Source organism: Arachis hypogaea, chromosome 4 (assembly GCF_003086295.3).
Source record: "Arachis hypogaea cultivar Tifrunner chromosome 4, arahy.Tifrunner.gnm2.J5K5, whole genome shotgun sequence".
Lineage (NCBI taxonomy): Eukaryota > Viridiplantae > Streptophyta > Magnoliopsida > Fabales > Fabaceae > Arachis > Arachis hypogaea.
Genome location: NC_092039.1, coordinates 10,131,854 through 10,153,177, shown reverse-complemented (window position 1 = coordinate 10,153,177; position 21,324 = coordinate 10,131,854). Strand labels below are relative to the sequence as shown.

The 21,324-nt window shown below is 37.6% G+C and overlaps 1 protein-coding gene across 1 annotated transcript; it reads right to left on the bottom strand.

Annotated features, from left to right (window-relative positions):
* Positions 1-13,856: 13,856 nt before the first annotated feature.
* Positions 13,857-21,098, bottom strand: LOC112796207 (wall-associated receptor kinase-like 10). Its single transcript, XM_072234316.1, has 3 exons — positions 20,813-21,098; positions 19,761-20,377; positions 13,857-15,462 (listed from the first exon to the last, which is right to left on the bottom strand). Exons 1-3 carry the CDS (start codon positions 21,074-21,076, stop codon positions 14,199-14,201), a joined length of 2,145 nt encoding a protein of 714 aa, XP_072090417.1. The 5' UTR covers positions 21,077-21,098; the 3' UTR covers positions 13,857-14,198.
* Positions 21,099-21,324: the final 226 nt, after the last annotated feature.

Genomic DNA, 21,324 nt, shown 5'->3' with positions numbered 1-21,324 from the left:
TCTTGTAAATCTTAGTCAGGATATCAGAAATTATCAGGATTGATTGTGAAAAGCAAAAGAACATGAAATGGTTACTTGTTTTGCAGTAATAGAGAATAGGTTGAGGTTTTGGAGATGCTCCATCTTCTGAATCTCTGCTTTCCTACTGTCTTCTTCTTCAGACACGCAAGGCTCCTTCCATGGCAAGCTGTATGTAGGGTTTCACCGTTGTCAATGGCTACCTCCCATCCTCTCAGTGAAAACGATTGCATATGCTCTGTCACAGCACGCGGAATTCAGCTGTCGGTTCTCGGTCAGGCCGGAATAGAATCCAGTGATTCTTTTGCGTCTGTCACTAACGCCCTGCCTGCTAGGAGTTTGAAGCACGTCACAGTCATTCAATCATTGAATCCTACTCAGAATACCACAGACAAGGTTTAGACCTTCCGGATTCTCTTGAATGCCGCCATCAGTTCTAGCTTATACCACGAAGATTCCGATTAAAGAATCCAAGAGATAACTACTTAATCTAAGGTAGAACGGAGGTGGTTGTCAGGCACACGTTCATAGTCGAGAATGATGATGATTGTCACGGATCATCACATTCATCCGGATTAAGAACAAGTATTATCTTAGAATGGAAGCAAGCATGATTGAATGAGAAACAGTAGTAATTGCATTAATCCATCAAGACACAGCAGAGCTCCTCACCCCCAACCATGGGGTTTAGAGACTCATGCTGTGGAAAGTACACAAAGAAAACGTGTAAAGTGTCATGAGGTACTGATACAATGTCAAAAGATCCTATTAATAGTAAACTAGTACCCTAGGGTGTACAGAAATGAGTAAATGACGTAAAAATCCACTTCTGGGTCCACTTGGTGTGTGCTTGGGCTGAGCAATGAAGCATTTTCGTGTAGAGACCTTTTCTGGAGTTAAACGCCAGCTTTCATGCCAGTTTGGGCGTTTAACTCCAAGTTTTATGCCAGTTCCGGCGTTTAACGCTGGAATTTCTGAGGGTGACTTTGAGCGCCGGTTTGGGCCATCAAATCTTGGGCAAAGTATAGACTATCACATATTTCTGGAAAGCCCAGGAAGTCTACTTTCCAATGCCGTTGAGAGCGCGCCAATTGGGCTTCTGTAGCTCCAGAAAATCCACTTCGAGTGCAGGGAGGTCAGAATCCAACAGCATCTGCAGTCCTTTTTGGTCTCGGAATCAGATTTTTGCTCAGGACCCTCAATTTCAGCCAGAAAATACCTGAAATCACAGAAAAACACACAAACTCATAGTAAAGTCCAGAAAAGTGAATTTTAGCTAAAAACTAATAAAAATATACTAAAAACTAACTAGATTATACTAAAAACATACTAAAAACAATGCCAAAAAGCATACAAATTATCCGCTCATCACAACACCAAACTTAAATTGTTGCTTGTCCCCAAGCAACTGAAAATCAAAATAGGATAAAAAGAAGAGAATATACTATAGACTCCAAATTATCAAGGAAACATAGCTCCAATTAGATGAGCGGGACTAGTAGCTTTTTGCCTCCGAACAGTTTTGGCATCTCACTCTATCCCTTGAAGTTCAGAATGATTGGCATCTATAAGAACTCAGAACTCAGATAGTGTTATTGATTCTCTTAGTTGAGCATAATGATTCTTGAACATAGCTAGTGTATGAGTCTTGGCTGTGGCCCAAAGCACTTTGTCTTCCAGTATTACCACCGGATACATACATGCCACAGACACATAATTGGGTGAACCTTTTCAGATTGTGACTCAGCTTTGCCAAAGTCCCCAATTAGAGGTGTCCAGGGTTCTTAAGCACACTCTTGTTGCCTTGGATCACAACTTTATTTCTTTCTATTTCTTTTTCTTTTCTCCTTCTCTCTTTTTTTTTCGAAATTTTTTTTTTGTATCCACTGCTTTTTCTTGCTTCAAGAATCACTCTAATGATTTTTCAGATCCTCAATAACAGTTCTCTTTTTCCTCATTCTTTCAAGAGCCAACAATTTTTAACATTCTCAAAACAACAAATTCAAGAGACATATGCACTGTTCAAGCATTCATTCAGAAAGCAAAAAGTATTGTCACCACATCAAACTAATTCAACTAGTTTCAATGATAAATTTCGAAATCCTGTACTTCTTGTTCTTTTGTGATTAAAGCATTTTTCATTTAAGAGAGGTGATGGATTCATAGGACATTCATATCTTTAAGGCATAAAATTTCAATTTTATTAATTATGAATTAAGAACAAGACTCAAAGATAAATATAAGATGAGACTAAAAAGTAAAAATAAAGATAGAAAACAAAATAAAAGAGAAAAAAACGCAAAAACATAGGATCCTAATGATAGAGGTTTTCACAGAGTTAGGACTCAACAACCTTGATTTTGAGAAGTGGATGCTCCCTCAACTTGAGAGGAGAGCTTTTGGCATTTCAACTCTTGGAGATCACGCCCCTGCTTCTCTTGTTCCTTCAGCAATTTGCAGAGCATGCAGTTCTGATTCTGCTGTTCTTCCTTTAGTTGCTCCATAGTCTCTTGCAACTTGGTGATAGATGCTTCTAGGCTGGCCCAGTAGTCAATTCTTGGGAATTCAGGGAGGAATTCCTGCGCCCTCCTCTTGATAGAGTTGTCTTGCATTTGTCCTTCCATTGACTTCTTGGTGATTGGGTGTTCAATGGGTATGAACTCATCTACTCCCATCTTCACCCCAGCCTCTTTACAGAGCAAGGAGATCAAGCTTGGGTAAGCCAGTTTGGCTTCAGTGGAATTCTTATTTGCAATTGTGTAGATCTCACAAGCAATCACATGATGGACCTCCACTTCTTTTCCAAGCATAATGCAATGAATCATCACTGCTCTCTTGATGGTGACCTCAGAACGGTTGCTAGTGGGCAATATGGAACGCCCTATAAAGTCTAGCCAACCTCTTGCAATTGGCTTGAGGTCTCCCCTCTTGAGTTGGTTTGGGACACCCTTTGAATTGGTTATCCACTTAGTCCCAGGGAGGCATATGTCCTCTAGAACTTGATCCAACCCTTTATCTGCTCTCACCATCCTCCTATTAAAGGATTCAGGATCATCTTGCAGTTGAGGTAGTTTGAAGATTTCTCTTATTTTGTCCAGATGGAAGTACATAACTTTCCCTCTGACCATGGTTCTGTAGGTATGGTAAGCAGTTCCAGTCATTCTCTGCTTATCTGTTAGCCACAGATTTGAGTAGAATTCCTGAACCATGTTCCTTCCAACCTTTATTTCAGGATTGGTTAGAACTTCCCATCCTCTGTTTCGAATTTGCTCTTGGATCCCCGGATATTCATCTTCTTTCAGATCAAATTTAACTTCCGGGATCACTGACCTCAGACCCATTATTTTGTGATAATGGTCTTCATGTTCTTTGGTTAAGAACTTCTCTTGATTCCAAAGATTCTTTGGATTAGTCTCTTTCTTTCCTCTTAAATTGGTTTGTTTTCCCTTAGGAGCCATGATTTTGATGAATCTTGGCTTAGTGATCACGGAAAAGCACACCAAACTTAGAGGTTTGCTTGTCCTCAAGCAAAAGAAAAGAAAGAAGAGAGAGAGGGGAAGAGGAAATTCGAATAGTGTGGGGAATGAGGGGTGGCAAACGTTTATTTATAGAGTGGGGGGAGAGATTTTCGAAAAAAAGAAAAATTTGAAAGGAGATTTGAGGAGATATGGAAAGAAATCGAAAGAAGGGTGAATTTTTGAACAAAATTTGGGAATGATTTGGAAGATTTGAAGAATGATTTTAAATTTTTGAAAATTTGAAAGTGAATGATGAGAGATTGAAATGTGTTTTTGTAGAAAAATATGGGAAAGAAAAGGAAAGTTTGAAAAAATCTGAGTTGAAAACGAAATTGTGGTCCCCCCACCTTTCTGGCGTTAAACGCCCAGAATGGCACCCATTCTGGCGTTTAACGCCCACTTGATGCCCCTTTTGGGCGTTTAACGCCCAGCCAGGTGCCCTGGCTGGCGTTAAACGCCAGAAATCCTTTATCACTGGGCATTTTTCTGAACGCTCAGGATGCTACACACCTGGCGTTAAACGCCCAGAATGGTGCCCATTCTGGCGTTTAACGCCCAAAATGGCACCATTCCTGGCGTTAAACGCCCAGAATGGCACCCATTCTGGCGTTTAACGCCCAAAATGCCCCTTACTGGCGTTTTTTCGCCAGTAAGCTCTTTTTCTCTGCTTTTTGAGCTGGATCCTTCTGTAACTCTGTGAATTCCTTCATTTTTGATACTTGCCTCTGTAAGAACAATTCATACAACTTCCTAATGACTGGGTTGCCTCCCAGCAAGCGCTTCTTTACTGTCTTTAGCTGGACTTTCACTGAGAATCACTCAAGTCTCAATTTTGAGCATTCCTGCTCAAAATTGCCTTCAAGATAATGTTTGATTCTCTGTCCATTAACAATGAACTTTTTGTCAGAATCAATATCCTGAAGCTCAACATATCCATATGGTGACACTCCTGTAATCACATACGGACCCCTCCACCGGGATTTGAGTTTTCCTGGAAACAGTCTGAGCCTAGAGTTGAAGAGCAGGACTTTTTATCCTGGCTCAAAGACTCTGGTTGACAACTTCTTGTCATGCCATTTCTTTGCCTTTTCCTTATAAATTTTTGCATTTTCAAAGGCATTGAGTCTGAACTCCTCTAGCTCATTTAGCTGGAGTAATCTTTTTTCACCAGCCAACTGTGCATCCATGTTTAGGAATCTGGTTGCCCAGTAGGCTTTATGTTCCAGTTCCACGGGTAAATGACAGGCCTTCCCATATACCAGTTGGTATGGAGAGGTCCCTATAGGAGTCTTGAATGCTGTTCTGTATGCCCACAGAGCATCATCCAAGCTCTTTGCCCAATCCTTTCTTCGGGCCATCACAGTCCGTTCCAGGATTCTTTTTAGTTCTCTGTTAGAGACCTCAGCTTGCCCATTTGTCTGTGGATGATACGGAGTTGCCACTTTGTGGCTAATTTCATATCTAACCATAGCAGAGTATAGCTGTCTATTGCAGAAATGAGTGCCTCCGTCACTGATTAATACTCTGGGAACACCAAATCTGCTGAAGATGTTTTTCTGGAGGAATTTCAGCACGGTCTTGGTATCATTAGTGGGTGTAGCAATTGCTTCTACCCACTTAGATACATAGTCCACTGCCACCAGAATGTAAGTGTTTGAGTATGATGGTGGGAATGGCCCCATGAAGTCAATTCCCCATACATCGAACAATTCTATCTCTAATATCCCTTGTTGAGGCATGGCATATCCATGAGGCAAGTTACCAGCTCTTTGGCAACTGTCACAGTTACGCACAAACTCTCGGGAATCTTTATAGAGAGTAGGCCAGTAGAAGCCACATTGGAGGACTTTAGTGGCTGTTCGCTCACTTCCAAAATGTCCTCCATACTGTGATCCATGGCAATGCCATAGGATCCTTTGTGCTTCTTCTCTGGGTACACATCTGCGGATCACTCCGTCAGCACATCTCTTAAAGAGATATGGTTCATCCCAAAGGTAGTACTTGGCATCTGAAATTAATTTCTTTCTTTGCACGTTGCTGTACTCCTTTGGTATGAACCTCACAGCTTTATAATTTGCAATATCTGCAAACCATGGAGCTTCCTGAATGGCAAAGAGTTGCTCATCTGGGAAAGTCTCAGAAATCTCAGTAGAAGGGAGGGACGCCCCAGCTACTGGTTCTATTCGGGACAGATGATCAGCTACTTGGTTCTCTGTCCCTTTTCTGTCTCTTATTTCTATATCAAACTCTTGCAGAAGCAACACCCATCTTATAAGCCTGGGTTTTGAATCCTGCTTTGTGAGTAAGTATTTAAGAGCAGCATGATCAGTGTACACAACCACTTTGGATCTCACTAGATAGGATCTAAACTTGTCAATGGCATAGACCACTGCAAGTAACTCTTTTTCTGTGGTTGTGTAATTCTTCTGTGCGTCATTTAGAACACGGCTGGCATAGTAAATGACGTGCAGAAGCTTGTTATGCCTTTGTCCCAACACTGCACCAATGGCATGGTCACTGGCATCACACATTAATTCAAATGGCAATGTCCAATCTGGTGCAGAGATGACTGGTGTTGTGACCAGCTTAGCTTTCAGGGTCTCAAATGCCTGCAGACATTGTGTGTCAAACACAAATGGTGTGTCAGCAGCTAACAGATTACTCAGAGGTTTTGCAATTTTCGAAAAATCCTTTATAAACCTTCTGTAGAATCCTGCATGCCCCAGAAAGCTTCTGATTGCCTTAACATTGGCAGGTGGTGGTAATTTTTCAATTACCTCTACCTTTGCCTTATCCACCTCTATTCCCTTGCTTGAAATTTTATGCCCAAGGACAATTCCTTCAGTCACCATAAAGTGACATTTCTCCCAGTTTAAAACCAGGTTAGTCTCTTGGCATTTTTTCAGGACAAGTGCTAGGTGATTAAGACAGGAGCTGAATGAGTCTCCATATACTGAGAAGTCATCCATGAAGACTTCCAAAAATTTCTCTACCATATCTGAGAAGATAGAGAGCATGCACCTTTGAAACGTTGCAGGTGCATTACACAGACCAAAAGACATCCTTCTGTAGGCAAACACGCCAGAAGGGCAAGTAAATGCTGTTTTCTCTTGGTCCTGAGGATCTACTGCAATTTGGTTGTAACCTGAATAGCCATCCAAAAAGCAGTAGTAGTCATGACCAGCTAGTCTTTCTAGCATTTGGTCTATGAATGGTAAAGGAAAATGATCCTTTCTGGTGGCTGTATTGAGCCTTCTGTAGTCAATACACATGCGCCACCCTGTAACTGTTCTTGTAGGAACTAGTTCATTCTTTTCATTATGAATCACTGTCATGCCTCTCTTTTTGGGAACAACTTGGACAGGGCTCACCCAGGGGCTATCAGAAATAGGATAAATAATTCCAGCCTCTAGTAATTTAGTGACCTCTTTCTGCACCACCTCCTTCATGGCAGGATTTAGCCTCCTCTGTGGTTGGACCACTGGTTTGGCATTATCCTCCAATAGGATCTTGTGCATGCATCTAGCTGGGCTAATGCCCTTAAGATCACTTATGGACCACCCAAGAGCTGTCTTGTGTGTCCTTAGCACTTGAATCAGTGCTTCCTCTTCCTGTGGATTTAAAGCAGAGCTTATAATCACTGGAAAAGTTTCATCCCCTCCCAGAAATGCATACTTCAGGGATGGTGGTAGTGGTTTGAGTTCAGGTTTGGGAGGCTTATCCTCCTCCTGAGGAATTTTCGAAAATTCCTTTGCTTCCTCTGGTTCTTCTTGATCAGTTTGAGCATCTTTGAAGATGTCCTCAAGCTCTGATTCTAGGCTTTCGGCCATATTGATCTCTTCTACCAGAGAGTCAATAATGTCAGCGCCCATGCAGTCATTTGGTGTGTCTGGATGCTGCATAGCTTTTACAGCATTCAACTTGAACTCATCCTCGTTGACTCTCAAGGTTACTTCCCTTTTTTGTACATCAATGAGAGTTCGTCCAGTTGCTAGGAAAGGTCTTCCTAGAATTAGAGTTGGACTCTTGTGCTCCTCCATTTCCAGAACCACAAAGTCAGTTGGAAAGGCAAATGGCCTAACCTTGACAATCATGTCCTCAATTATGCCTGATGGGTGTTTAATGGAGCCATCAGCAAGTTGGAGGCATATCCGGGTTGGTTTGACTTCTCCAGCCAACCCAAGCTTTCTGATAGTGGATGCAGGTATTAGATTGATGCTTGCTCCAAGATCACATAGGGCTGTCTTGGTGCAAGCACCTTCTAATGTGCATGGTATCATAAAGCTTCCTGGATCTTGAAGCTTTTCTGGTAAGCTCTTTAATATGACTGCACTGCATTCTTCGGTGAGAAACACTTTTTCAGTTTCTCTCCAATCCATCTTATGACTTAAGATTTCTTTCATGAACTTAGCATAAGAAGGTATTTGCTCAAGTGCCTCTGCAAATGGAATCTTTATTTCAAGAGTCCTTAGATAGTCTGCAAAGCGGGCAAATTGCTTATCCTGCTCCGCTTGGCGGAGTTTTTGAGGATAAGGCATTTTGGCTTTATATTCTTCAACCTTAGATGCTGCAGGTTTATTCCTTACAGAAGTGGTTGAAGAAGCCTTGTTAGAGGGATTACTGTCAGCACTCTCAGGTGTCTGATTCTCCCTAGGCGTCTGAACGCCAGGATTGGGTGGAAATTGGGCGTTTAACGCCAACTTTTCCCCCTTTTCTGGCGTTTGAACGCCAGAACTGGGCAAGGAATGGGCGTTTAACGCCAGCCTTCCTTCCCTTTCTGGCGTTTGAACGCCAATGACATTCCTCTCTGGGCTCTTACTGTCCTCAGAGGGATTTTGAACAGTAGTTTGGTTGTCCTCTGTCAATTGTTCCTTGTTTGGCTTTTTACTCTTTTGAGCAGTGTTATTCAGGGTCTTCCCACTCCTCAATTGGACTGCTTGACATTCCTCTGTTATCTGTTTAGATATTTGCTGTTTTGCTTGATTCAACTGCAGTTCTATGCTCTTGTTAGCAACTTTAGTTTCATAGAGCATCTCTTTAAAGTCTGCTAACTGTTCTGTCATCAGGAGCAATTGTTGATTAAGCTCAATTATCTGTTCTTGAGGACTAGGGTCAGTGACTACTGTCATGACTTCCTCTTTTGGAGAGAACTCATTGCTAGAATACAAATATTGGTTTCTAGCAACAGTGTCTATAAGCTCTTGAGCTTCTTCAATTGTCTTCCTCATGTGTATAGATCCACCAGCTGAGTGGTCTAAAGACATCTGAGCTTTTTCTGTAAGCCCATAGTAGAAAATGTCTAACTGTACCCACTCTGAAAACATTTCAGAGGGACATTTCCTTAGCATACCTCTATACCTCTCCCAGGCATTATAAAGGGATTCATTATCCTCTTGTTTAAAGCCTTGGATGTCCAGCCTTAACTGTGTCATCCTTTTTGGAGGGTAAAAATGATTCAGGAATTTGTCTGACAACTGTTTCCATGTTTTTATGCTTGTTGTAGGTTGGTTATTCAACCACCTTTTAGCTTGATCTTTTACAGCAAATGGAAACAGTAATAGTCTGTAGACATCCTGATCCACCTCTTTATCATGTACTGTGTCAGCAATTTGTAAAAACTGTGCCAGAAACTCAGTAGGTTCTTCCTGTGGAAGACCGGAATACTGGCAATTTTGCTGCACTATGATAATGAGTTGAGGATTTAATTCAAAGCTGCTTGCTTTGATGGGAGGTGTACAGATGCTACTCCCATATGCAGCTGTAATGGGGTTAGCATATGACCCCAAAGTCCTTTTGGACTGATTAATCCCACTTAAGTCCATAATGGAAAAAAGGGAAATGATAATGATTGCAAGGAGATAAATTTTGTTTTTTTTTTTTTGAATTAACGAAAAAAATAAAATAAAATAAAATAAAAGTAAAATAAGAATTCGAAAATCAAAAAGAAAATAAGATCAAAGCAAATTGAAAACTGAATCAATTAGTTAATTAAAAAGATTTTGAAAATAGCAATTAGAAAGATATGATTGAAAATTTTTTTTAAAAAAGATTTGATTTTTGAAAAGAGGAAAGAGAAAAACACAAAAAGACACCAAACTTAGAATTTTTAGAAAATCAAACACTAATTTTTCGAAAATTTTAAAGGAAAAACACAAGGAGGACACCAAACTTAGAATTTTTATGAATCAAAAAGGGACTAAGAACATGCAAAATCGAAAATTAAAAGAAAAACAAAAGCATGCAACTGACACCAAACTTAAAATATGAAACTAGACTCAACTAAAAGACTCTAAACCAACAAAAATAAAACAGTCCTAATCTAAGCAACAAGATAAGCCGTCAGTTGTCCAAACTCGAACAATCCCCGGCAACGGCGCCAAAAACTTGGTGCACGAAATTGCAATCACACTTTTGCAACTCCGCACAACTAACCAGCAAGTGTACTGGGTCGTCCAAGTAATACCTTGCGTGAGCAAGGGTCGATCCCACAGAGATTGTCGGCTTGAAGCAAGCTATGGTTATCTTGTAAATCTTAGTCAGGATATCAGAAATTATCAGGATTGATTGTGAAAAGCAAAAGAACATGAAATGGTTACTTGTTTTGCAGTAATAGAGAATAGGTTGAGGTTTTGGAGATGCTCCATCTTCTGAATCTCTGCTTTCCTACTGTCTTCTTCTTCAGACACGCAAGGCTCCTTCCATGGCAAGCTGTATGTAGGGTTTCACCGTTGTCAATGGCTACCTCCCATCCTCTCAGTGAAAACGATTGCATATGCTCTGTCACAGCACGCGGAATTCAGCTGTCGGTTCTCGGTCAGGCCGGAATAGAATCCAGTGATTCTTTTGCGTCTGTCACTAACGCCCTGCCTGCTAGGAGTTTGAAGCACGTCACAGTCATTCAATCATTGAATCCTACTCAGAATACCACAGACAAGGTTTAGACCTTCCGGATTCTCTTGAATGCCGCCATCAGTTCTAGCTTATACCACGAAGATTCCGATTAAAGAATCCAAGAGATAACTACTTAATCTAAGGTAGAACGGAGGTGGTTGTCAGGCACACGTTCATAGTCGAGAATGATGATGATTGTCACGGATCATCACATTCATCCGGATTAAGAACAAGTATTATCTTAGAATGGAAGCAAGCATGATTGAATGAGAAACAGTAGTAATTGCATTAATCCATCAAGACACAGCAGAGCTCCTCACCCCCAACCATGGGGTTTAGAGACTCATGCTGTGGAAAGTACACAAAGAAAACGTGTAAAGTGTCATGAGGTACTGATACAATGTCAAAAGATCCTATTAATAGTAAACTAGTACCCTAGGGTGTACAGAAATGAGTAAATGACGTAAAAATCCACTTCTGGGTCCACTTGGTGTGTGCTTGGGCTGAGCAATGAAGCATTTTCGTGTAGAGACCTTTTCTGGAGTTAAACGCCAGCTTTCATGCCAGTTTGGGCGTTTAACTCCAAGTTTTATGCCAGTTCCGGCGTTTAACGCTGGAATTTCTGAGGGTGACTTTGAGCGCCAGTTTGGGCCATCAAATCTTGGGCAAAGTATGGACTATCATATATTGCTGGAAAGCCCAGAAAGTCTACTTTCCAATGCCGTTGAGAGCGCGCCAATTGGGCTTCTGTAGCTCCAGAAAATCCACTTCGAGTGCAGGGAGGTCAGAATCCAACAGCATCTGCAGTCCTTTTTGGTCTCGGAATCAGATTTTTGCTCAGGACCCTCAATTTCAGCCAGAAAATACCTGAAATCACAGAAAAACACACAAACTCATAGTAAAGTCCAGAAAAGTGAATTTTAGCTAAAAACTAATAAAAATATGCTAAAAACTAACTAGATTATACTAAAAACATACTAAAAACAATGCCAAAAAGCATACAAATTATCCGCTCATCAAGGGGGAGGACGATGGAACCTCTGATGAATCCAACTCTGATGCCTAGCTTCTTGTTATCTCATCTGCGATTATGACTTGCTTTTGTTTTTGTTTTGAACTTGTTTATTTTTCTTTGTTGGATGATTGTAACAGACTTAAACTACTCTGCTACTTGAACTCTATGCACCAGCCACTAACAAATTTTGTGCAGGTTTTTCCTTTCCTCCCTTGATGACAAAAGGGGGAGAAAAGAAAGGGAATGTTAGTTTTGGCTTAAGGGATTAATAGTAATAGTTAAGAACAATATTTTGTGGTGCTACGATTTATCCTGTGTGGTGTTTTGTGTTAATTGCTCTGTGCTCTCATTACTGTGATATATAGTTTAGAAATATTGGTTTTGGCTGTTCTTAAGTTTGTTTCAAGAAAAGATGTAAGCCATGATTTAGGGGGAGTAATGCTAGCATTTAGGGGGAGTAACTCACAATCCAAATGTCATCAAAGGGAAGTGTTCTTAACTCAGTTAAATTTTTTAATTTCCCTATTTTATGTTTGTCATCAAGGGGGAGATTGTTGAGCCTAGTTTGATTTTGGGTTATATTATGATGACAAACATTGCTTTGGGTTAAAAGCCTAATATTGTTTAATGTGTGCTTTATTGTAGCAGGCCCATATGACCAAGTCCACACCAATTCAGTCCAAGACCAGCTAGTGCCTTAGCATTGCAAAAGAGCCAAAGCTCATTGCACCGTTCAGCAATAATAAAAGGGTATACATTTGGCAAAATGAAAAGAAAGACAAGGACATTTGTCAACATCAAGGACAGCTGGAAGAAATTGGAGTAAACAACACTCCAAGGACACAAGGGAACAACCACTAACTCAAGGACATTAACTGAGCACTGCTAAGGATCGTGGTTGAGCAAAACACCAACGAGCAAGAGCACACAGCAGCAGAAGCAGCAGCAAGGAAATGGAGCAGGATGCAAAAGAAGAGCATGCCAAGGAAGAAAGAAACTCCAAGGACATTAAAGGTAGTGGTGGAGCTCCTCGGACAGCAGGGAAAGTGGAGCATAATGAAGAAAGGACTGCATGCCAGCTGAGACAGCTCCAACATGCAGCTGGTACAAGGAAATGGAAGAGGCAAAAATGAAGGAAATGTTGAAGATATATAAGAAGCTTCATTCCATCTTTTCAAGTCAAGAAAGAGAGCACACACATATTCAGAGCACCTTCTCTAACATAGAGCTGGAATCTCTTTCTTCTACTCAAGCTTAATTCTGATTTTTTGTTATGGCTGTCTTGCGTTATTTTCTGTTTTGAGAAAAGGCAAATATGTGAGGATCAAAAGCCAAGAGAGAAAAGGCAAGAGTGATGCAAAATAGCCACTGTTTTTCTGATGTAATTTGGGTAAATGAACTAGGATTAGTTCCCCTTGCCAAGTTGGGTTAGCACTTGGTGAGAATTGAATCTGTGTAGATTCCCCTTCCAAGTTGGGATAGCACTTTGGGGTTGCTAAGCTTTGGTATATAAAGCTTAGGGGTAGATACTAGTTGGATTAGGAATTAATTCAATGGTATTGGTGAATGTAATCTGAAAATTATAGTGAAATTCCACCATGGTTTGTGGTGGAGACTGGATGTAGGATTCATGGCACTAAGAATCCGAACCAGGATACATACTGGCTCCTTTCTCCTCTTCTCTCTTCTTTAAATGTTCTGCGTATGAGACTATTTCAAATAATCTCCTGCAACTCAAGCAACAGCAAAAATAGAACAAGAAAATTTGAGCTTTTAACCAACTTGATTCAACCCCCCTTCTCAAGTTCACATAGAACCATCAAGTGTCTTTATCGAAGTGGTCTTCAAAATGGTATTGTTAGATTATTAGACTAAAAAAATTAAATTAATAACTAAATGATGATTAAAAATAATAAATTATAATAATTTTTTAATATTTTTTATTTTTTAATAATTTTAAAAAATTATTCAAGTTAGTTAGTATCCTAGTTGATTAGCTCCGAAAATTTTATATCTGGTTCGATTTATAACATTGGCAACATAATTACTATTGGAGGAAGTCAAAGTTTTAGTAGTAGCTGCTTGACTATGTATGTATATGTAACTTTCATTAACCCGTCATATCATATCCAATCATTCACATTCCTATTTTGCTGCTAACCTTAGAGAAATCTATCAAGGCACGAAGCTTTACGAGAGAATACAATTAAAGCTCTGATAAACATGAAATTAAATCAACGAAATTTCTAAGAAATTAAACCCCGTTTAAACAAGCAGCTACATCGACATATATACTAGACTTTTCTATTTGCATGAAGAATATTTGTTGATATAGATAATAGATTATATAATATATATATTCCATTTCACATTAAGTCATATATTCATTATATTAATATGTATTTATTTTTTAACGTACCGGAATAAACACGTTAAATGAAAGTTTAATAACATGTGAGAAATTATTGAATCTTCCCCTATAAAGCATTATGAGTCCAGTGATATATGTTTTGCTCCTCACCATGAATTTTTAGCTAGGATGCATCATCCGACTAATCTAAATTCCTTCAAAATGGAACAAATTAAAAATTAAAAAACAAAAATGAAAAAACTTAAGAAGAAAAAACACACGTTGAGGAATCTTCAATTCGTACATATAAAGTTTCTAAAACATAAATGTGCATAACTCTAGTAAGACGAATACTAAATTCAAGACAACATAATATATGTACACTGTACTATAAGAACAACTCTAATTATTTGATTTTAAGAATAGGCATAACCTCGGAGAGTTCCCTGCTGCTACTTGTAGTAGTGTGCAATGTTTCTGACACATTAGAATATGAATATCCATCCCATAGTTGATTGTCTTCATTTCTATCAAGCTCAATTTCTTCAAAGTTTTCTTGTGCCGAACCACCCTTCCAATAATCCAATCTTCTAATCCCTTCTAATTCCAAGGTAACTTGTTTCATAGTAGGCCTTTTTCTCCCATTCAACTCTAAACATCTATATGCAAGATTAGCCACTGCAATTATATGTTCTTTCTCTCCCTCCTTCAACACTCTTTTGTCAACAATGTCAAATACCTGATTCTCTTCCATACACACAACAAAAAACGAAGCTAGACCCCTCACTTCGTCCGATCTTATCGACGATATTGCCTTCTGTCCGGTTAAAAGTTCGACAAGCACTACTCCAAAACTATAAACATCGCTCTTATCAGTAAACTGACTAGTTTGAAAGTATTCAGGATCTAAATAACCAAAAGTTCCTTGAACTACCGTAGTGAGATGAGTAGCTTCAGCAGAAACTATTCTAGAGGTTCCAAAATCTGCTACTTTTGCCCTGTATTTTTCATCCAATAGTATGTTTGTTGATTTGATATCTCTATGATAAATGGGTTGAGAAGCAATGGAGTGTAAGTAAAAAAGTGCTCCTGCAATCTCACTGGCAATTCTCAATCTCATGTCCCATGTCATTGGTAAATCTTCATTTTGTTCATGAAGATGTTCATAAAGGTTACCATTGGGAATAAATTCATAAACGAGCAAAGGAACTTCATCCTCCAAACAACACCCTAATAACTTAACCACATTTCTATGGTTAATTTGATTAAGAACAACGAATTCATTGATGAATTCTGCAGTGTTTCCTTGGACTTTGAACTTTTTAACTGCAACGATTTTGCCATCTACTAGCATTCCCTTGTAAACGGTACCTTGGCCTCCTTTTCCAAGAATTCTGTTTAGATTGAAGTTGTCAGTGGCATTTTCTAATTCTTTTAAGGTGAAGAGAACAACTTTGTCAACATTTTCTTCGCCTGAAGACAACTTTTGTTTTAACAACAAACCGCCATTTTTCTTGAAGAACTTTTCCTTGCGTTTCTTTATTATTCTCTTCCTTATAAGTTTGTACAACAACCATCCACCAAGGAGTAAAATGACTGACCCAAGACTTGATGAAACTCCAGCATACATCTCAATGAAATACCAGATTAATTTTTGAACCATATTTAATCTGTCAATTTGTAAGTCAAATTTCATAATGGAGATATACTACTAGAATCTTTCAAATTACCAACAAATTTTATTTAGTTTACTGACAGAAATTGGTGTTAGATATCAAAATAATGATTGATAAAATCCACCACTAAAAGAGACATCAAATTTTAAAATCAATCACTAATGTTAACAATATTCATTGCTAATGAGTGTGGGATTTGTTTTCTCTCTTTTTAGGCCTAAATCCAATTTTTAGGGGTGTATTTTTGCACACTTATATCTCTGTCCTTATCAGATTTTTGAAATTATTTTGAGAGTGAGAGTATAGCAATCAAAGTGAGAGAAAAAAGGAAAAATAGAATTTTTATTTTTATGCAAAGCTATAAATTTCAAATAACAGTTTATCATTCGTTCACCATTAGATCGGCTTAAAATTTTAACGGCGTGTTTTTCTCATCTTGTTCTTCATTCTGGACGGTGAAAATAGATTTTTCATTTTTTATACAGAGCAACAATCTTTGAGTGGTAGTTTCTCATTTGTTCACCGTTGGATCAATGTGAAATTTGAACTTCAGATTCTTATAATCTTGTTCTTCATTTTAAACGGTGAAGATTTTGATTAGAGATTTATAGAGGGAGAAATAGGCTTCGAACAACAACTCTATTTTTGGGTATTTTTTTATCTTATTGTTTTTCATTTGTAAGCTTTAGTGCTTTGATATTTTGGCTAGTTATAGGCACGATTTGTGCTTTGTTTGAGGCTCTCTTACCTTATTTGATTATAGTGAAGTTATTTCATTAATTTGGACGAGTAGTTTTTACCTCTCATATTGAGAAGATTTTCCACGTTAAAATTTCAGTGTATTCTTATTATTGTTTTACTTGCTATATTTGCTTGTTTATAGTTGCTAACATATTGTGTTGTGAGTGCTTTCATATTGTTCTTGTGTTGGATATTTAGGTTGTTTCCGCTGTTGGGCTCTTTCATACTGGCATAAAAGTTTGTTGGTATTTTTCTGAGCTTGTGATTCTATAAACAATGGAAGGTAATACTAATACTAGTAGGATGATAACTCTAAATGGTTCTAATTATGATTTGTGAAAGTCAAAGATGAAAGATTATATTTATGTTAAGAATTTTCATCAACTAGTTTTTGGACAAAGAAGCCTAATTATAAATCTGATGACTATTGGACTTTGTTGCATAGACAAGTTTGTGGATATATTAGACAGTGGGTTGACGATGATGTATTGAACCATATTATTGGAAAGACACATGCTCGGACCCTTTGGATTAAACTTGAACAGTTGTATGCTCGAAAAATTAGGAATAACAAAATATTTTTTATCAAGCAGTTGTTGGCTTTGAAATATACAAATGGGACATCAATGACAGATCACTTGAATAACTTCTAAGAAATAATGAATCAGTTATCTTCTATGGGTATCAAGTTTAATGAAGAGGTTCAAGGATTGTTACTTTTTGGCTCCTTACCAGACTCATGAGAAATTTTTAGAATTTTATTATCCAATTCTACTCCCGATAGTGTAATCTCTCTGGATCTTGCCAAGAGCAGTGTTTTGAATAAATAAATGAGAAGAAAGTCACAAGGTGCATCAACTACACATTCAGATGTTCTTTTTTCGTGCTGTGCTTGGATTAGCAACTTCTCTTGATTTGGAGATTGAGCAAATGGATGTGAAGACAGCTTTTTTTTCATAGTGATTTGGACAAAGAAATCTACATGGAGAAATCGGAAGGCTTTGTTGTTAAAGGAAGGAAAGATTATGGGTTGAAGGCTTGAAGCAAGTTCCAAGACAGTGATATAGGAAGTTTGAATTTGTTATGAAGAAGCATCGTTACTGTAAGACAACTTCAAATTATTGTGTATTTCTGCAAAAAACTTTTTGATGGTGATTTTATCATTTTTTTTTTACTTTATGTGAATGATATTTTGATTGTGGGAAAGAATGCTTCGAGGATTAATGAGTTGAAGAAACAGTTGAACAAGTTTTTTGCTATGAAGGACTTAGGTCCTGCCAAACAGATTTTGGGCATGACTATTACTCATTATAGAGATTCCAAGAAGCTTTATTTGTCACAGGAAAAGTACATAAAGAATGTGCTTCAAAGGTTTGGCATGAATGATACCAAATATATTGCTAGTTCTTTTGTTCTTCATTTTCAGTTGAGTACCAAGCAGTGTCCAACCACTGATGAGGAGAAACAAGCAATTGATGAAATTCCTTATGTCTCAACTGTTGGAAGCTTGATGTATGCTATGGTATGTACTAGACCAGACATTACTCATACAGTTGGTACTGTGAGTCATTTTCTCTCTAATCCAGGTAAAGAACATTGGAATGCTGTTAAATGGATTATGAGATATCTCAAAGGTACAACTAACTTGATTTTGAGTTTTTGTGGTGGAAAATCTTTGCTAGTTGGCTTTACTGATGCAGACATGGCATGAGATATTGATTCTCAAAAGTCAACTTCAAGTTATTTTGTTAAGTTTGTAGGGAGAGCTATTTCATGGCAGTCAAGGCTACAAAAGTGTGTTGCATTTTCTACCACAGAGGCAGAATTGATTGTAGCAACTAAAGCATGTAAAAAGTTATTTTGGATGAAATTTTTTTTTGCAGCACTTGGCTTCAAGCAAGACCGTTACGTATTGTTGTGTGATAATTAAAGTGTTATTCATCTTGCCAAGAATTCTACTTTTTATGTAAGATCTAAACATATTGATGTTAGGTATCACTTGATACGGAATGTGTTAAATTCTAAGTTGTTGGAACTTGAAAAAGTTCACCCTGATGATAATGGCACTGATATGATGACAAAAGCATTGTCAAGAGATAAGCTTGAACATGTTGTTTGACTGCCAGAATGGCGAGGACCTCCACTTAATCAAGAAGGGAGAGATTTGTTGGGCTCTTTTTTTCTCTCCATTGTGAGGCCCAAGTCCAATTGTTTGGGAGTGTATTCTTACATGCTTGTGTCTCTACTCTAATCAAATTTTTGGGGTCATTTTGAGAGTGAGAGTGTAGCCATCAAAGTGAGAGAGAAAAGGAAAAATAGAATTTTCGTTTTTATACAAAGTAGTAAATTTGAAATAGTAGTTTCTCATTCGTTCAGTGTTGGATCGGCTTGAAATTTGAACTGTATGTTCCTCTCATCTTTTTCTTCATTTTGGACAGTGAAGATATTGATTGAAGGTCTACAGTGGGAGAAATTGGCTTCACAAGAGAGAAAATAGATTTTTCATTTTTATATAGAGCAGCAATCTTTGAACAGTAGTTTCTCATTCGTTCACCGTTGAATTGACGTCAAATTTGGACTGCAAATTTTTTCCATCTTGTTCTTCATTCTGGACCGTGAAGATTTTGATTGGAGGTTTACAGAGGGATAAATAGGCTTCGAACATCAGCTTTGTTTTTGGATATTTTCATCTTTTTGCGTCTCATTTGTAAGCTTTGGTGCTTTGATATTTTGGCTAGTTATATGCAGGATTTGTGCTTTGTTTGAGGCTCTCTTGTACCTCATTTGATTATAGTAGAGTTATTTTATGGGTCTAGATAACTCATAATTTTTACCTCTCACATTGAGATGATTTTTCATGTTAAAATCTCGGTATATTTTTATTATTGTTTTACTTGCTATATTTGCTTGTTCATAGTTACTGCCATATTGTTCAATGAGATGTTAAAGTCATTAATTTTTAATTATATAATGAGTAAATAAATAATAATTTTTTTCGACTATGCAACAGATTATTTCCGTTAGAAATAATTATTTAACATGATAGATTTATTTTGCAACGGATAAAATTTGTCGATAATGAAAAAATTCATTTCGTATCCATTTATATTCTTTCTTTTCTCTCTCTCATATTACCAACATATTTTTTTTAGTTTAGTGATGGATATTGGTGTTAGCGACAGAAACAAAATCCATCACGAAAGTAGCATCAAATTTTTTCGTCGCTAATTTTAACAATATCCATCAGAGTGAGATGTTGAAGTTACTAACTTTTTTAACTATATAATAAATAAATAAATAATATTTTTTTCAACTAACGACTATAGAAAATAATTCTCTAACATAAAAGATTTATTTTGTGGACGAAATTCGTCCATAGTAGCCAAAAAAAAATTCATTTTTAAAAATCCATATAAGCTAGATACACGTACCTATTATAGCCCATTTGGATCCACTTTCTTTACCGGATGCCACAGCTGAAATATAGCAAAGATGTAAATATAATTATTCATTTTAGAAATAAGAGATACAATATTTAATTTGTCCATAGCATGATCGTACCGTTGCAACCCCCTCGAATGTAGGGATTGCCATCGTAACCATCCAAGCAGCGACACCTAAAACCAGAGGAAGTGTTGCTTGGAGACGTAAGACTCGAACCGTCACAACAAGCACGAGAAGGAGAGAGTGTTGAATTGATCCCCATATCATACCGAATCTCCCACTCAAGAACAGCAGGAACATCAATCATGTTCTCTACGTTACTAAGTTTCTGAATCCCCAAACCATAACTGTGAAGCCAAGCATCACTCACAATCATGGCATAGCTACACGTGTTGCTCTCACTTCCATCTCCAATAATAATATCCCTTATTGTTGCGTTGTACTCCCAAACATGCATAGGCAGTGAAGTCTCACAGCAGTATCTCCCATGGCAACCGTCGTTTCCGAATTCAACCTTTCCAACCGCTTCATCGCCGTCGCAGATGGACACGCAACCGCCAACCTTTGAACCGTTGGAACGCAAGAACCCTAGTTTGTTGCAACCAATGGCCATGAATTTGTCGTATTCTTGGGAATACACGTAAGGGCTTCCTGTTAGGTTTATGAAAGCATTTTTGCTTTGGCAGCTATAGTAGATTGGGTTCTTGATCTCCACTGTGCTAACCTATATGTCGCACAGATACAAAAATAATAAAAATATATAATTTTATAATTTAATCAAATTTATTAAATTATCTAATAATTTAAAAGTGAAAACTCAGATACAGTCGACTTTAAGTGAAGTTGATAGTCGGTAGCCATTAGATGAAAATTTAGTCAAATCAGTCAAATCATATAACGGCTCTCAGTTATCAACTTTACATATACTCGATTGCACTTGAGTTTCTACCTAATTTTTAACTATTAACTTTATATAATAATAAATTAATAATTATATATGAATTTTCACAAATAATTATTTGTATACTATATCTGTAAAAATTATTAAATTTTAGGTTCATCTAAACCCATAAATCTCATTAAATAATTACGAAGGTATCAAAACTAAATTCTAATAGAATCTATATCAAAAATAAATTAAAGATGTGAGTATGCTTACGTTTACATAAATTTGTGTGACCTCAAGATTGAATGTTGCAAGGTAAGGCTTGTGATTTTTGCACTCTATCTCGAAAAATTTGTGAGCATAGCAATTGGAGTCGTTCATACCAAAAGGGTAAGCGATGTCAACGTTCCCACATGTGGAAACACAACCAGGTTTTGCTATGGTAAGATCTTTTGCACATGCCAACAACAATGGATATATGGATATTATCATCAAAATGATATGAGAATAGTAGTGAAATGCAGATTGAAGAATCATGGCTTGTGGAAATATGTGTGCATCTATATTATCTATCTTAATAAAAACTAGAAAGATTCATGTGTAAGCTCCGAATTATATAACCTTTGACACCATGACCTTGCTTAAGTTTCCGCGTTAATAAGTCAACTAAGCTTGTATATTTTAGAAGAGAAAGTATCAAGAGCTAATGTATATGTTGTACAATATGTATAATGAGGATTAATTTGTAATTAAAATTAAATATTTAAAAATTTAATTAATTTTAA

Coding starts and splice junctions, on each gene's coding strand:
- LOC112796207 (XM_072234316.1), bottom strand. CDS start 21,076: ATGATTCTTCAATCTGCATTTCACTACTATTCTCATATCATTTTGATG. Junction 20,378..20,812: donor TCACACAAATTTATGTAAAC/GTAAGCATACTC, acceptor TGCGACATATAG/GTTAGCACAGTGGAGATCAA. Junction 15,463..19,760: donor GGTTGCAACGGTACGATCAT/GCTATGGACAAA, acceptor ACAAATTGACAG/ATTAAATATGGTTCAAAAAT.